This window comes from Carya illinoinensis, chromosome 9 (genome assembly GCF_018687715.1).
Source record: "Carya illinoinensis cultivar Pawnee chromosome 9, C.illinoinensisPawnee_v1, whole genome shotgun sequence".
Taxonomy (NCBI): Eukaryota; Viridiplantae; Streptophyta; class Magnoliopsida; order Fagales; family Juglandaceae; genus Carya; species Carya illinoinensis.
The window spans coordinates 15,127,978-15,145,543 of record NC_056760.1 but is presented as its reverse complement, the minus strand read 5'-3'; the positions used below and the strand labels follow the sequence as shown (position 1 = coordinate 15,145,543).

At 33.4% G+C, this 17,566-nt stretch overlaps 2 protein-coding genes across 2 annotated transcripts; one reads left to right on the top strand and one right to left on the bottom strand.

Annotated features, from left to right (window-relative positions):
• Positions 1–392: 392 nt before the first annotated feature.
• Positions 393–5,064, bottom strand: LOC122275572. Its single transcript, XM_043084690.1, has 4 exons — positions 4,450–5,064; positions 3,956–4,099; positions 1,406–1,483; positions 393–827 (listed from the first exon to the last, which is right to left on the bottom strand). Exons 1-4 carry the CDS (start codon positions 4,765–4,767, stop codon positions 564–566), a joined length of 804 nt encoding a protein of 267 aa, XP_042940624.1. The 5' UTR covers positions 4,768–5,064; the 3' UTR covers positions 393–563.
• A 283-nt stretch (positions 5,065–5,347) lies between these two features.
• Positions 5,348–7,997, top strand: LOC122275443. Its single transcript, XM_043084506.1, has 4 exons — positions 5,348–5,783; positions 6,388–6,528; positions 7,291–7,365; positions 7,523–7,997. The coding sequence occupies exons 1-4, from the start codon at positions 5,433–5,435 to the stop codon at positions 7,640–7,642; spliced, it is 687 nt and encodes a 228-aa protein (XP_042940440.1). The 5' UTR covers positions 5,348–5,432; the 3' UTR covers positions 7,643–7,997.
• The last annotated feature ends 9,569 nt before the right edge of the window (positions 7,998–17,566 follow it).

The following is a 17,566-nucleotide window of genomic DNA, read 5'->3' as shown; positions in this document are numbered from 1 at the left end:
ATCTCTTAATATTGAAGTGTCCATTTACAATGATTTTTTAATCATTTGCGGCGAATATATATTGCCCAAAATGGGATATACATGCTGCAAATCTTATTCGCAGCGTTTTTTTAACACTGAAAAATAGTTATTTGCAGCGATTTTTTTAAACGCTGCAAATAAAAACACCTCTTTGCAGTGACCTAAGAAACGTTGCAAATGATACCTCTTTGTAGTGTATAAAAAATCGCTGCAAATAATCACAAATATTTTCAGCACTTCAAAAATTGCCACAAATAACATCATATTGTAGCATATGAATAAAGCGCTGTGAATAAGATATATTTATTTGCAGCGATTTTAATGGTTTTGAGACAGTTTTGTGCCACTGCAAAAAAACTGTAACAAAAATGGAATCAAAATTTTGGCGATTTTATTTATATTTGCAATGATAACTAGTTTTGTTTATAAATGAATAAACAAATACAACTAACATGCAATGCAGTATAAATTGTTGAGAATAAATTATTGCAGCAATTTTACAGGTTTTTTGTGGCAATTTATCGCCTTGGGACAATTAAATTTTATTGTAGTGGTGCTGCTGGAGTGGGTTCATATATGATATCCTTTTGTGCCATCCTCTGTGCCTGTGCCTCGTGAATATGATCTTTCAGGAACTTGACTACCTTCTCAAACTCCTCGAAATTGTTAATAGAGCTAGCTCTCATGTCCACTTGACTTTCCTTCAGACTAGGTGGCCATTGAAGGTTTCTTTGAATATCTTTAAAATCTCCCCAACATTTTTTGGCTTGTTTTTCGTAGTTACCTAACATGGTATAAATAATAGCCTGTACGTATAATCATTTTCACAATTAAAGAACACAAATTTGTCAATATTAAATTAAAGCAGTGTTACATGTAATACTTACAGTCTTATAATTTTACATACAAAATTCATTTTGTCTGTTTTTTTTTTTTAATTCAAATTTCATAATTCTTAACATATCAATAACTAATTTTCATTAAATTTATAGACAAATATATATATATATATATATATATATATATATCATATTACATATAATAAACGTGATCACCATAACATCATGATTACGTCTATAGTAATTGTCGGTGTTAATACGATCGACTAACATCTTTGCAACTGTTTGCTTAATTCAAACATTTTTTCTTAATTAATAGATCGAGGGATATATAGGCGTAGCATTTGCATGCGTGATCAATTTTTGACCCATGCAACTCTATAATTAATTACATGCATGGATATTAAATTATCTCATGCATGATAAGCTGGCGGCCGGGTGATCTTCAGTGAAACTTATAACAAATGATCCCAATTGCCTAGTTGCGATTTAAATGCATGCATGATTTTTGGTTGTCAAGAAGGCAAAAGATCAGAGCTCCTTACCTTGTACAGTGGACGTCGCGCATCAGAAATCTCTTCATGTTTCAAGCATTCGCAATTTAAAGCCTTTTCAAAATCTCCCTATAGATATATATGTCCAAATAGCTAGTGAGAAAATCATGTGTCATGCTATATTCGAATAACCATGCATGTAAGAAGCTGCCTTTATTACATCCATAAGAGAGAAAAAGGGGTCGGAAAAAAGGAAGAAAAAATATACACAAACTAATGACGTTATAAGTTTGTACAGTTTCTTGTAAAAATTTCTGTGTAGACCAATACTTATCCCATGAACAAATTTAAGGTATGTTGTATGTGCAGCTTATGAACTTGAAATTTCTCGTCTATGCTCTTAGAGACGTTGTTTCAGCTCAACACAATTTTGTATTTTTTCATTATAATCTATAGAGTTTGTAAATTTGTTAATTAATTTACGTACTGTTTTCACTTAGATTTTGGTTTTCCTATATGAATAACCTATTTGATAATTGGATTGAAAAGTCAAAATGGCAATATTGTGATTGAAATAATTTTTTAAATTGGTCATAATTAGCATAAAATTAATATATATTGAACCCTTCTAACAAGGTCTATCCTAGAGTAGTTTTGATGATCAATAGGTATCAAAGCCGATGTTATACTTTTCAATTAGTATCAAGCTAGGTGGGATACGCTCACTTTGGATTAATTTTCGAAGTGACCCTAGCTAGAGCACTTAAGGTTGTGTTTGGATACTAAGGTGATCTCAGATATTCTGTGAATAGTAAAGAAAAAGTAGTAAAAAATTAATGATAAAATATTAAATAGTACTAGTTAATAGTAGTAAAAAATAGTAAAAAGTGATGAAAAATAATGATAAAATAATGAATAGTAATGGAATATGCTGAGATCAATACTTAACTACCAAAACTGTCCCTAAGACTTCATAAACTCAATCTCTCTCATCACGACCCTGTTTTGATGGTAACAGTTATGCCTACTAGAAAGTTTGCATGAAAAAGTTAGAATGAGGTGTCAGGAGTAGTCTAGAGGGAAAACACGTGCTCATTAAATCTTAAAGGTCTGTTTGGAGTTGCGTTATAAGTCTTAAAAAGTACTTAAATAGTCTTAAAAGTTCTTTAGTAAAAAAAAAAAAATTAGATTATTTGGATGTTACATATTGATGTATTTTTTAATCTCAAATAAGCTAAAAAATATGTTTGAGGAAAATCATTATTTTGGTGCTTTTTCCAGATAATACGGAACATAATTTAAATTTTAAAAATATTGTCATTAATGGATGAAAATACCCTTACAACTTTAAAATAATTACAACTTTTAAACTTTAAGGATATGATTATAATGTTTAAAAAATCAAATGATAGTATTTTCTATATTAGAAAACTCTTTTTTAATTTATTTTCAAACAAATATAAAATGTTTAAAAGTGTGTTAAGCACACGGTTATCAAACAACAAATAACTTTTTAATAATAGAATTTATTGCTTAAGCTGTAAGTTATAAGTCCTAAAGTTATAAGTTATATTTTCTATCACAATCCCAAACATGCACTAAGTGGGATAGAGTCAAACTCAAGTGATTTTTTTCTCAACCGAGTTCATTAGTGCTAGCTACTAGGGTTTCAAAGGATAAAACGTTCTTTCGTGTTTAAAATTATAGATGAGATCAGAGTTTCGTGAACTACATTAATATTGTATAGAACAAGAGATCAGCCATAGATTTAGAATATTAAGTTGTGGTTGAGGTGCACAACAAGAATGGAAGGGAGAGCTAAGTCGGTATTGGAAGTGTGGAGTTCAATTAAATATTGGGGGCAACAGCTGGCTAGTCGGTTGGTCAAGGTGCAAAGGCTGTTAGTTCTTGATGAGTGCATAATGAGGAATTTAAATGTGCCAATAATGGAGAAGAATCAAGTGTAGGTGAAAGTGGTGCGATGGTTAAAACTGTGTCCTAGTCGATTAAAATTAAATTTGGACGGAAGTAATTTTGGGAACCTAGGTCCAGCTGAGGGGGTGGGTTGCTTCGGGATTCTGGAGGTAATCTGGTTTTTGGCTTTTCAAAATTTTTTGGTACTTGTTCTAATAACAAAGATAGATATGTCATTAGTTGGGGCATGTGTTCATAGACATAGAATGCGATTCTTTGTTGGTTGTCTCATGGATATTGACTAGAAAATGTATAATGTGGTATCTTTGGGACTATTGGGATGAATTAATGTTGCTAATGGCAGGATTTGAGTTCTCTATTAAGCATTTATTTAGAGAAGGGAACCAAGCATTTATTTGGGAGAGAATAACTTGTTCACTGATTGTTTGCAATTTCCTTAGTCGATTAGAGGGTTGTATAGATTTGATAAATTGGGCATGGCGTATTTTAGATATGGTCAAATCCCAATACACATATATGTACAGAATATATATGTGTGTGTGTATACTGTTTTTGAACCATTCACGTGTACGTACATACGTGGATACAGATAGAAATTATATGATCAGTTGACTTGTTACGTATAAGAAAACTAGATATATATCTGCGAGGTTAGGAAATAATGACCTTATAGATGAGCATCTCCACAAGCAGCATTTCGATTTCATAGGCTTCGTGTTTCTTTTCCTTCTGTGCATTCTCCACTGCTTTCTCTAATATTGCCACCGATTCCTCTTCTTTCCCGCTCATTTCCAGCTTTGCCACCGTTCTCTTTATTACAAATACATCGAGCTAGTAAGCCCTTACCTCTCTCAAGAACAAAGTTGAGTTAAAAAGAAAGCATCTGATCATAAATAGTTGCCTTTGTGTGTGTGTGCGTGTTGACCTTTAGAGATTTGGTTTTCTGAGAATAGTTTTTAGGAAAAAATTTTAAAGAGAAACGCTAGATATATTTCAGCATCTTTGTTGCAGTTCAATACAGCTAATTTTGAATAGAGCGAAAAGCAAATAATATTAATATTAATACAAAAAGGGTTTTCTGAATGTTTGTGATGTGGATATATATATATATATATATATAGAGAGAGAGAGAGAGAGAGAGAGAGAGAGAGATGGCTAACCTGCAGCTGCATTAAATCCGGTTGTTCGTCTTTAAGCAAATCCTCTAACTCTGTCTCAGCGTTGTGCAGTGATGCTGCATTGTCATGAGTTTCATGATAATCAACCAACCTCTGCAATGCCAATTTGCCTCCGTGGAGAGCCCCAACGGCCATAGACCTCGTAGGAAGACGTTCAATCTTAGGTTTTCCTTTCCTATGGAGATTCGTAAAAGCCCAATATCCCATGAAAATGCCGGCAAATGTGACAAAGGGCGTAGCAATCACAATCATTGCCCTCTTAGTACTTTTTCCTTTCAAATAATTGAAAAAACTTCCCATGTGGAGATCTAAATTTCTGGGACGGTCTGTTCTGGGGACTTCTCAAAAGCAAATTGAAGAGAAGTTTGTGTGAAAGGGGGTAGGAGAAATGATAGTGCAAAATCAGCTGAGCAATTTCATGAGAGAGCTGTTCCGATCACATTCTTGCTAGGAGGCTGGAGGCCAAAGAAACTTGTGCAGGTTCAGATATCATTAAGGTTGTACAAAGATTTTTTCCAAATTCCTCCCTTACATTAGAAGCAAGAGCTTTCTTGATGTTTTCATGGGGAATTATCATGCCTTAAGCAAAGTGATATGCGGATTGTTGTCTACCATTTAAAAACGAAGTGCGTGATGCAGCTTCTTGAAGACAGATGCTGTTATTTTCAGCCAATGAATGATGAAAGGGTTACTGTTGACTCAGATTTAAGATGTACCCCAAGATAGCTTGTTTCCAATACATGTTCAACACTGTCGTGCAAGGACATAAGAAAGATACCTTGCCAGTTAAGCACTGCAACTTTTGTCTAAAGCACTACTAGGATATTATGATACGTTGCTTCCCTCCCTAAAGTGCTATTTATTCTGAGCCATGGGTCATTAATTCCAAGGTGACACCAATAAATATCACTCTGAGTTCTGCGGATGCTTGCTTGCTATCTTGTCTAATATAGCACAAATCTTCCATGGAATCCACACTTTGCCTCCATTGCCGCCCCTTGCCATTTCTGGCACAACGCACCCCTTCCGCCGTGAGGACAAGGGCCACCAGTCCTTATTTCAGCTTTAAGCATTCTTCTCTTTTGCTTTCTGATGGCTTCACGAGCCACCAGAGAAGACGTAATCTCTGCAGTCCCATAATCAAGCAGAAAGCAATGTCTGTTAGGGCATCAGCAATCCCATTGGGCGGGAAGGCTGCACTTCAGTCTTTCTTGGACATGACTGCCAACGTTACTTCGAGCAATGAAGACTCCCGAAAGCTGGAAACTTTCAAACTGCCTCCAAGGCCTTCAACAGAAGATGTTGATACCCTTAAGGTCCTCTACTCTACTCACTCTGTAGATTTTTACTGGTAAACATTTGCATAGGACTGAAACTTTGAAAGTTCAAACTTCTTTTGAGTTCTTGATTGGCATTATATTTGAACCAGGGATAGGGGAATTACGAATTCTTATAATCATTTCAAAGCTAAATGTTGTTGAATATTTCTACAAATGGTTAAAAAACAGTGTAAGACCAAGAGAAAAACTGCATTTTTGCTGGCTTCTTGGTGCTCTGTTTTCCAGCAAATGAAAGCCAAGCTTTAGCTTAATCCTTGGTGAGAATCGCTAACAAGTCATGCAAGGGGAAGACTAGAGTTGCAGAAATTGGCTCATTAATCTTCCCGTTGCCTTAGTCAAGATATAATCCCTTAGGAACCTTTTGCAGACAAAAACTATATGGTAGAAGTTAGGATAACTCTGTGATAACAGAGTTAGATTGAAATAAAAATAAAAAATAAAAAAAAATAAAAAAAAAAAAGCTTGACTAACGGTACACATTCATTTTGACTTCACTAGTAGCATCATTTACCACTAACCCACAATATTTTATAACAATATACAATGGTTTACTATATTCTCTTGGTTATCATGATTTTAGATGAAGGCGCTATGGCTATTGAGATCAGGGAAGGGTGATGAAGCAGAGGAAATATTGAAAAAGGCACTAAAAAACTGTAAGAATGATCCAGAGCCTGCATACAATTTGGAAATAGCATTGGCTGAAATTCTCATCTGCAAGGTATGTGATTTCCCTGACTCCTGCAGAAGACAAAAGCCTTCCGACACTGTAACTTCAAACATACTGAGACCTTACCTTGCTTCAACTGCTCACACTTGAATCGCATGCATTTATTTCACTCAGGATATCAAATACATTGAATCGGCACATATAATTGTACGTGGGTTCTAATTTTTTCAAAGGAATTGCACTCAAGATATCACATACTCAGGACTCACCTTGAAAAATCTTCCTTTATTTGTATGGTGGGTTCTGATTTTTTCAAAGGAATTGCACGAAATTTCCACGTTCTAGACTTGTTTCTAATGTTACTCGCTTCATAATAGACCATTTTCCCTTATAGTCTTTTAGTTCTCAACTTCTTGAAAGCAAAAGCTTTATTTCGGGTAGCCTTTCTCTCATATAGACTGATCTAATTTCTTCTGATAATGATTTCTTTTCAAGCATAATAACATTATTAGATATAAAATCTGAGGAACAGAAAACATACAAAGTTAATTAAAGTAAAAAATTAAAATCCTTGTTATGCGGAGGGAAACCATTGGAAAATCTTATCAATCCATAGAAACTACAAAACTCAGAATGTATGCCAAAAAATAAAGTTCACAACCAATTAGATCAGAAACATAAGAGATTTTAATCATTTAATATCTATAAGAAATAGGGACATACACCTAACGTTCTCTTTCTTTCGTTTTATATTTTTCTGAAGTACTCTTTATTGTTTATATCAAAGATCAGTGATAATGTGTGCTTGTTCAGAAAAAATATGGAGAAGCTCATACGTATCTCAAGCATCAACTTCACCCTTCAGATGGCCGATTTCCTCTCTATAAGGTGCATTATTACATATCATTGAGATCATATATTCTAGGCATGCAATTAGGAAAAGAATCTTAAAAAGATTAAAGTGAAATTAAATTATCACTTTTACAAATTCTTGAGCTGTTGAAATTAACAGTACTAGTACTTCTTTTCGACTGATCTTGATCAGGCTATCACATGTACCATGCTGGATAACGAGGAGGAAGGAAAGGAATGGTGGGATAAGTTCTCACTAATCGTTGAAGGTGGATTCGATATTCCAATTAAAGGTGAAGAACTGGAATTTTGATGTTTCGAAGGTAGTACTACTGTTACCATCCAGTAGTTCCACCTGATCAGCTAGCTGATCACCTTAATTTTTATTCAGTTATACTTAATGGAATATTCCATATGATCACAAGCAATCATGATTGAGTGAGATATAGTGTGTATAAATAAGGTGAGAATGTGATACATCGATCGGGCCGGTCATTGTCTGTCGTCTGTGTATCTGCATATCTCAATTAAACAAAAATTGGTTCAGTAGTGTGAGAGAATCAATAAGATTTTACTGGAGTAGGTATATATGTACATGGGTTGAGTACCACTGAGTGTTATCAAACAATATTCAAATAAATTAAAAAGATTTTATATTGTATTTCCTAGATAGTTGTGCAAAAGTTGTTAGTAGTACTACTAGTACTAATTGTATGTGCGTGTTTTTTTTTTTTTTTTTTTTTTTCAAGTGACCCAATTTCCCGATTATATTGTTAATATGGCCGGCTAGCTGCTGAGAAAAGAATAAGAAGAAGAAGAAAAAAAAAACAAAGAAATTAATGATTAATTTTCATTAGAAAAAAGCTACTTTGCCGTCCAATGTGTGTACCGCTCAAGTGTATCACTTGGTAAAAAAAGTTTTTTTAATTAATTATGAAGAAAATGATTTTAAGTATATTTATATATTTTTTTATATTTTAAAAATATTTAAATACATTAAATAAATAACAAAAAATACAAATATACTAATAGTCAAATGAAGCGGTGCTACTCAGGCAGCAAAGTAACTCGCTCCTTTTCATTATAAGCTTGTTGTTTGTCCTTTCACTTTAACTGCATACATGATCCATACTTGTCCTTCGTTTTAATAAGAGTTTTGCTACATACAAGCATCATTGTGCACTAATCTGTATATCAATACTGATTTATTCATACTTAAAATTTAAATTAACACTGTTTTCAATAAAATCTACTTTTTGACCAATCAAATTACATTGGTGCACAGATTAGTGCATAATTATGCTTGCAACTATATTTTTCCTTTTAATAATTGCAAGCTTGATTATGACTGAAAGGAAAGAGGATTCTCAATGAATTATGTACAATATAAAAAATTAAATTATTTAAAGAATTTTTCATAAAATTCATAAAATGAATTTCATCCGATTATATAAAAGAACAAGTGAAATACAAATCGTTGTAGTATCCATACTGTTCATCCTTCAATTATTTTTTTTATTATTATTTATATTTCATTTACTCCCTCATTTCCTTTTACTTTCACATTCCAATGCAATTTTTTTTAAACGTTCATCATTTAAAACACCTCTAAAATTGGAAATATTATTTATTCAATTTTTTCAAATTTTGATTTTATTTTTAATTTTTATTTGGCTTATATATTTTTATTTTGTGTGTATAAGACTGAATTATATTACATTGTATACAATAATATATTGCAAAGATTAGAAAAAAAAAGATATGGATATTACAAATCTATTGGTAGAAAGGAAATGTTTAAAGAGAATAAAAAAAATACTATTTAAATGAGATGAAGTAAAAATAAATAAGCTGATGTATAATATATTATAAAAGTCAGTATGTAAAATAGAAAAATTTAAGTTTGGTGATATATTTTAAATGATAAAATAAATGAACTATGTTGAATGCTCGAATGATGTCCTTACACCTCATATACTACTGCTTAATTTACGATTTAATTATTTTTTTCTTTTGCTCTTTGAATTTGGACTAAAAATCTCACAACATGACACTACAACACAATTGAGTTTTTGTGACAACTTTGAAGTTGTGACAGTCGTAAAACTATCACCAAAAATAATGTTTTTGACGGTTTAAACCATCACTAAAGGTGGATGAGAAATAGTTATATTTTCCAACTATAATAGTATTTTGTCCGAACTTAACTCAAACGATGTCATTTTCGAATGAGTACATGCGAACGTATAAAATATTACATTCGAGCGGATCATGTGCGTTCGAACATTAAGTCCACTTACATGCAAACATGTAAATTACTCATTTGAACGTTTTGTCTTACAATTCGAACGATTTAATTTATGTTTGAATGATCATCATTAACGTTCAAATGTGAACTATTTTAAAATTAAATATGGAATTTCAAATTAAAAAAAAAAATATTGAGAATTGACATACAAAAAACTAGATATATTAAATGATATTGTTCATTACATAAAGATTAGAAAAATAAATATATTAAAACATAAATTCAAAATACAAGAAAAGTGTTGCAAAGCTAAATACGAGTTGTTTACAAATGTATGAAATTCCTCAGTCAATGTGTTGACCTTTTCGTTTAGGATATCTAAACAATGGCCAACCTCAAAGACACTATGTTGTTCAAACGTGATTTGTCGATCAATGTATGCAATAATATTTGAGACCGTTGCATCAAGCCAAGTAGAATGCGCATCCCCTCTAGATGTACCCATCGGTTACAGACTGGTACTCTTGTTATAGGGAGCAATACTAGCCCCAGATTGGACTTGTGGAACAATATTAGGTGTAGGCCTAGGCTCACACCAAGCACGCCTATATCCTTGTCCAATGCTCCGACAATATGAGATCATGTCTAGTGGGTTCATCTGCTCAGTCAACCTCTCATCTGCTTGGGGTGCCACTATATGCTCAAGTAATAGTCGAGTAATAACCAACTTATATGGAAGGTTGTTAGTATAGATGATGCTAGCCTCATAGCAGATCCTCTCAAATATCCGCAGTGGCCAGTTGATGAGCTCTCCACGTGCTACTCATAGGAGGAATTGCGCATGAGTCCAACTAAAGGTGGCCCTATGTGTTACAAGATCCACATTTGTTGCAACTTCGAGATGCAACATGCAGAAAAATGGCAACAAAAATGTTTCAGAGGACATGCTTTTCTTATCAAACTGTGTGCATTATCTTCTAGTGAGAATGAAGAAATCCTCATCGCAATTGTCATCCTGAGGCTGATCACTCCCCTCACCCTTAAACAGTCTACGTCTCTAGCTATAGACTCGATTGGGCTAATAGATGATGCAGATGTGCCTACATCTGTAGCATGCTCAGGCTGATCATCCATTGTAATCGATGCCTCAAATACGCAACGGATTCCAAGTAGGTCAATGATGACATTTGTTGATACCTCAAACTAAACATCGCATATAGTTACGGTGTGAGTACCTGCATCCTAAGGCATGGACGACATCTCCATGTAGAACTTGTGGACCATGGAGGGGTATATCCTCCCCCTTAGTGTGTAGATGTTGGTCCAACCTCTGAAGATAAAGATGTACACCAGAATCTTGTCCTCCCATGTGAACTCTTCGAACTCGTTGATCGACACTTCGAGCTTGGCCATAACAGTTCAAATGCCTATTCGAGAGGTGTCAAGGGTTCCTTCCTTATCTTGTTTCCTAATTGTCAAATAATAAGACATATCCTAACAGAAAGAAAAAACATGAGTAGACATATATATAAAGGCAAATTGTTCTAAAGTATGTTCGAATGCTTGAACTTTAACGTTCGAACGTAAAATGAAAACATTGAAATGAGTAGGTAATCATGTCTGAACTATTGTAATTTTATATTCAAACGTTAGGAGTCAAATGTCCCACGAAATGTTACATTCAAATGTAAATTAACTGACATTCGAAGTACAACTAATATTTTTGTTGATGTGCAAAGCAAAAATATATGTTCGAATGTCAATTTAGCATTCGAACATAAATCCACGATTTGTTCAAATAGTTGTATAACATTTGAACGAAACGTTGTATGTTCAAACGTTGTTCATGAGCAGAATGTTCGAACCTAGAAATGGCTCAGCCAACTTTTTCATTTTCAATTTCCACAAGTAGGATATTACTCTTGTAATGAACACCATAGAAATGAAGCATAAACTGAATATGAAATATCTATGGTGACCATTGGTCACTCTTAGTGGCCAGAAAATGAAGTTATGCTTCTGGCCCAAAAAGGGTTTTGGTTTGAAACCCCCTAAAAATGTTGAAAAAAATACAATAAAAGGAAAGAGATAGACACTTGCCTTTTTCATGCTAGTTGTGGTAGTGATTGATGGCGGCGTTGGACCTTATCGATAACTGAGTATGATGATTCAAATTTTGGATGTGGGTGCGAATGACATTCAACCTTCTAAAGGAAATTTTTTATTTACACATAACGTTCTAACGTTATAATTAATATGTTTGAATGTTACGTTATTTCCCTTACCGTCCAAACACTTGATTTAACTGTTCCAATGTAGTCTGAATGAATTTTAATTTTTTACAAAATGCAATGATTATTTTTAGGTTCCAACTTATTCATCAATTTATAATTGGCCTTTAATTTATATTTGAGTTCATAAATAAATAAATATAGTACTCTTATATTATCTACTATATAGTAATATCTACTAATAATAATATGATTTGGGGAATTACTATATAGTACACTTATAGTACTATATAACTATATAATATATATTAAAAATTACTATATTTTTTTAAATTAAAAATAACTAATAATATTATATAGTATTATATAATATATGTTATTATAGTATTATAATCATAATATATAAACCACATTCGAACATTAACTAAACGTTCAAACATAACAGGAATTACATTTGATCGTTATAGTGAACATCCGAATGTTTGGAAAAAATATTGGCCGGAACTTTCCCGCTTAGATTCTATGTCATATATGGGAAACTTAATTTTATCTACATTTGCGTGTCAATAGTATTACGTTCGAACGTTTTTTAAAAAATTTGCGAGAACTTTCCCATGTTGATTCTATGCCATATACAGGAAACTTAATTTTATTTATGTTTGCCTGTCAACAATATTACATTTGAATGTACTGAAAAAAATTGGTAGGAACTTTCATGCATTGAATCGATGTCATATACGGAAAACTTAATTTCATTTACGTTGCAAGTCAACAATATTATGTTCGAACGTGACAGTATGTAGCACAGACTTGGCGAGTCACTTAGGCGGGATTGGAAATTTTTTTTTACAATGTTTGAACATTTCACAAAAACGTTCAAACGTTATGCCATTTTGTTGCGATGACTTCACATTTAAAAAGTCACCGCAAAAACTCATTCTACTAAACAGAACATCTTCATTCTATTTAGTTTAACCTACCACAATAGGAAAACAATTTTGAAAAAAATTATGACGCTCTATACAAGTTTGGGGCGTGTTTAAGAAATGGGAATGTGAGAGAGAGAGAGAGAGAGAGAGAGAGAGAGAGAGAGAGAGAGAGAGAGTGAGAGTGTGTGTGTCTGTGTGTGAGTGAGAGATTCTATTAGAGTGTGTGTGTGTGAGAGAGAAAGTGAGAGTGAGTGAGTGAGAGAGAGATTGTGTTCTGTTAGTGAGAGAGAGTGAGTGAGAAAGAGAGAGAGAGTGAGAGAGAGAGATTGTGTTCTGTTAGTGAGAGAGAGTGAGTGAGAAAGAGAGATGGCGTGAGAGAGAGAGAGAGAGAGAGAGAGAGAGAGAGAGAGAGAGAGAGAGAGATAGAGGCCAGAGAAAGAGAGATAGTGAGGGAGAGAGAGAGACAGAGAGAGCATCAGATTGAGAAATATTTGTTGAAGGTTGAGAGAGAGAGAGCTTGTTGAAGGTTGAGATATTGAGTTTATTTTGAAGGAATATTTGTTTTGTTTATTTATTTATTGTGTTTATTTGGAACTGATACAAAAGGTATGTTATGATTTGTGGAGTTTAAATATGCATGTGTTAGGATTTTTGTTAGTTGTTATGATTTGTGTTGATTTTGCATGCATTGTTATATATGCATGTGTTATAATTTGTGTTGATTTTGCATTGTTAGATACATACATACATACATACATACATATATATAATATATATATGGGTGATGGTATTTTTGTGATATGTGCTGTGAATTTGGGATGATTTTGTATGGTGTTTTATTTTGGAAAGTTTGCTATTAAGATGTTAGAATATGTAGTTATAGAGTGTTTTAATGTAATGTCCTTACGGAAATTTAATGTGTCATTTACATATGCAAGAAAAAAAATTAACCAACTCATATCAAACTTAGAGAAAAGCAAATATAAGCTAAAATCACATTTAATTTTAATACTTAACCACACATATCTAATTTAAATTTGGAAAATAATACTTGTAACACCCCCAAAGGAAGATTTAAACTATATGACCTATACTCTAAAAGGAATAATCAATGATACAATTGGAGCCCCATTGGAATCTTATAAAGAGCAAGAATTTCTCATTTTCAAACAATGTGTGATTTTATAATTATGCATCACCTATCCTTATCTTTATCATATAGGGTATCATAATCTACCTCCTTAAATTCCTGACGTTCTCGTCGGGCTTATCCATTATATGTGGCACAACTCAAGTCCTATATTTTTTGTTGTGATAGGCTCTGATACTATTTGTTCATATCATATCATTTCATGTTATATCAAAACACGTGCTAAACATATTCATATCATTTCCATATTATCAAAACAAATCCAAAATATTTTCATATAACATGTACAAAATTCTCATATATCATATTCACTCTTTTGTACATTTAAAAAATATGTCAAATATTGCTTATGTCTACACTATTCATGTCAAAAGCATTTCTTTTCTCTTTCATACATATTTCATGAGCGATTGAAAAACATATATTGAGATTGTTTTTAACCTTTGCTTTTTATAAAACAACGTGCACATTTTTACAAATCAATATCATTTTATTTCTTTTTATACAATCTAGCATAGGAATCTCGCTTACATGTATTTCTTAGGCTTTTTTCTTAAACTTTTTCACAACAGTGCCAAATGAATATCAATCCTCACCTATAGAAATTCATGTAACTTGAATAAATCTCTCAAATGAAACATATAACTCATATTTACACTTGAAAACACCTATTTAAATTCCTCCAAGCCTAAAATTTTCTTAAATCTTAAAATACTATCACTTGCTAAATTCCTTAATATTTTCTTAATTGAAAACATGTTGAAGCACATAATCAAATACATATTCTATTCTACATAAAAAATCGATACATATAGATATTTTAAAATATTTAAATACCAATAATATAAGATTAAAAAAAAATTAGAATACTTTGGTTACTTTAAATTCAAATACAATAAGTAGTGAAAAACTCTTTTCTTTAGAATAGGTTTATTTTCTTAAAAGGAAGTAAGATTTCCAAAAAAAAAGAACGATTTATAGCTTACCAAAATACCCCCAAACTCAACTTAAACACAACTTCAATTAAAGACTAAGCCCAACTCATGATAAAAACATAAGTTCAAAACATTATTAGTTTGCTTAGCAACAAAGGCACAAAAATGTAATTAGCAATGGAACTGGCTGGCATCACTGGGCTTCACTAAGCTATCACTAGTGGCACCTAACGAGATCGATAATTAGGAGGAAGGGGCTACTTTGTTTCGGTAGCTAAAGAAAGAGGCTTTTTGGGCAGTGGAGAGAGAACTAAGCAGGCTGTTTGGTAGTTTACGGTGGCTACACGTGGGTTCAAGGCAAAGCTACTCTATGTGGTTCTCGGTCTGAGGCTATGAAATGAGGCGACATTGTGAAGGGAGGCTGGTGATGTGGGGTGGCTAGTTTGTTGCTCACGGGCGGTGGGTTGGTTGAGTAAAATTGCTCTATTTTGGGTATATAGAAATAGAGGTATGATGGCTGGTGGTTGTTTTCGATTTTTCGTGTACTTGAAGATTGTGACTGTGATACCCTATTTTTATGTGTATTTGTATAGAAAGATTATTTTATTTATTATGGTTTATGACTCTTTTGTTTTAAATTTAATGTTTTATTCGTTGGGTTCATTTTATGATTTTAAGTCGTGTAAATTATTTTAAGGTGCTCTCTTGTTATTAGTTATTATTTCATATTTAAATTACTCTATACTTTAAATATTCTATTGTTGGGCTTTAAATATTTTATTTTATTAATATTGAGTTGTAGTGTTTTTACTTGGCTTTTAATTATTTTTATTGTGCCTTTTTACTTTCTTAAAACCTTATTTTCTGAGTGGGCTTTATTTCAGTGGGTTTTATTGTGATTTGGCCAAATTCCCTTCAAACCTAGGCCAGCCTGTAGCTCTTAAACCTAGCCCAGTGGATCCCTCCAAAATGGTGCCATTTAGAAGACATTAGGGCTGCTTTTTCTTCCTCTTTCTTCTTCTCTCCTGCGACGTTCCCCTTTTGTTCTTCATTCCCGTTGTTTTCTTCTACTTTTGGCCGGTTCATCTTCATTTTTTGTACTGCATTCCTCCATTGGTTTGGCTGAGTTCCTTGTGTGCTCCTTTTCTCTTCTTTGTTTCTTGTTTATCTCTTTTTCATTGTGGTGTAAAACCCCTTCTTTCTCCTTGGATTTTCCACGAATTTATTCTCTGTTTTGTGCATAAAATATGCTTTGTTTTGTACCAAAATTATACTCTGTTTTTGGCTTCACTTTCTTGCTCCTTTTTCCCTCTCTTTCCTCTAGTATTTTCGAGTCCTAGTTGTGTTTGAAAGCCTCATTTTTGTGCCCTGTTTTTGAGCAAGTCGTGCATGTGTTCTTGGCCTTTGTTTTCCCTTGCCGTGTAATTATCTCTCCAGCCATCATCTTCAAGTGTTATTTCAGAAAAAATCAACCTTTAAATCCCTTTGTTTTCAAAATTCATTTACTGAGTCCAAGAAGTCGAGAGTCGGATGGATTTGAGGACGGAGTTGTTTGGTTATTGTTGATGTTGAGTTTTGTTGGATAAATTGTGTCTTGAGGTGTGCATTACATGGTGCATACTTGTGCATGTGTTAAATTGAAAAAAACTGATTTTATCAGTATAAATGGATTTTCGGGTGCGTGTGTATCACGACCCCAAACCGGGATGGGGTATTATCTCGGTGAAGCTCCTCTGGGAGATGACTGGATCGCACGATATGGTAACGCTACAGTGTTGACTTTGTGGTCTCTCAGCTGGCGGGGACTAGAGGATGGCCTGGTCCAGGTACGCGCTGGGCGCGAGATTGGGTATCGCTCGTTTAAGTGTCACATGCGTAGTCGTTACCTGCGGTGTGGCACAGGACCCAGAGTGTGCGAATGATCCCTAGGGGAGATCATGGTGCATGCATTGATTTGGATCTGGTTCTGGATATTGGATATGGGCCATTTTTTAGAAAAATGGTGAGGTTTTGTAAGAGGATATTATGATCTATTTTCTTAAAAAATGGTGGTTTCTTGGTTTGGGCCATTATCTAGGATAATGGCAATGGTTTGTTTTAAAGGATATATTTTGAGCCAAAATGAGATTTTGGAGTGTGTGGAAAAATTTAGATTTTAAGACATGTGCATTTGGCATCCTTTCATGCATATTGTTGACTGTAACATATTTTTTATCTTGTGGTGTTTAGATTATTACTTACATGTGACACCATTTTTGGTACCATAGATTTTGATGCAGAGGTTGAGGAGGAGGAGGCTGAGCTTGAGGAGGCGACTTCGCCAGAGTATTGACTTGAAGTTGTTTATGTTAAAGATTATCTCTACTAGTTCTTATGTCTTGTAATTTGGTTTTGAAACAATATTTGAAATTTGTAATATTTTATTATGTGTGATTTAAACGAGTTTGAATTTAAACAAAAATTCTAGTACTTATTTGTAAAACTTTTATTATCCGGTGCGTAATTTTATTGTACACATGCTGCATGTACACGCACTTAGCACTTGGCGATGGGATGCGTGACCCGTGTTGTTATCATCCCGACGCCTTGATTTCCACATGTCCATACATGGGAGTTAGGGGCATCACAGTGATCCTCCCAAATTCTGTTTGGAAAAGGACGGACAGTTGAAGTATTGAGACATGCAACACTAGGTTACCTGTCCCTATTCATGATATATTAGATGCAGTGTTCCTAATATGCAT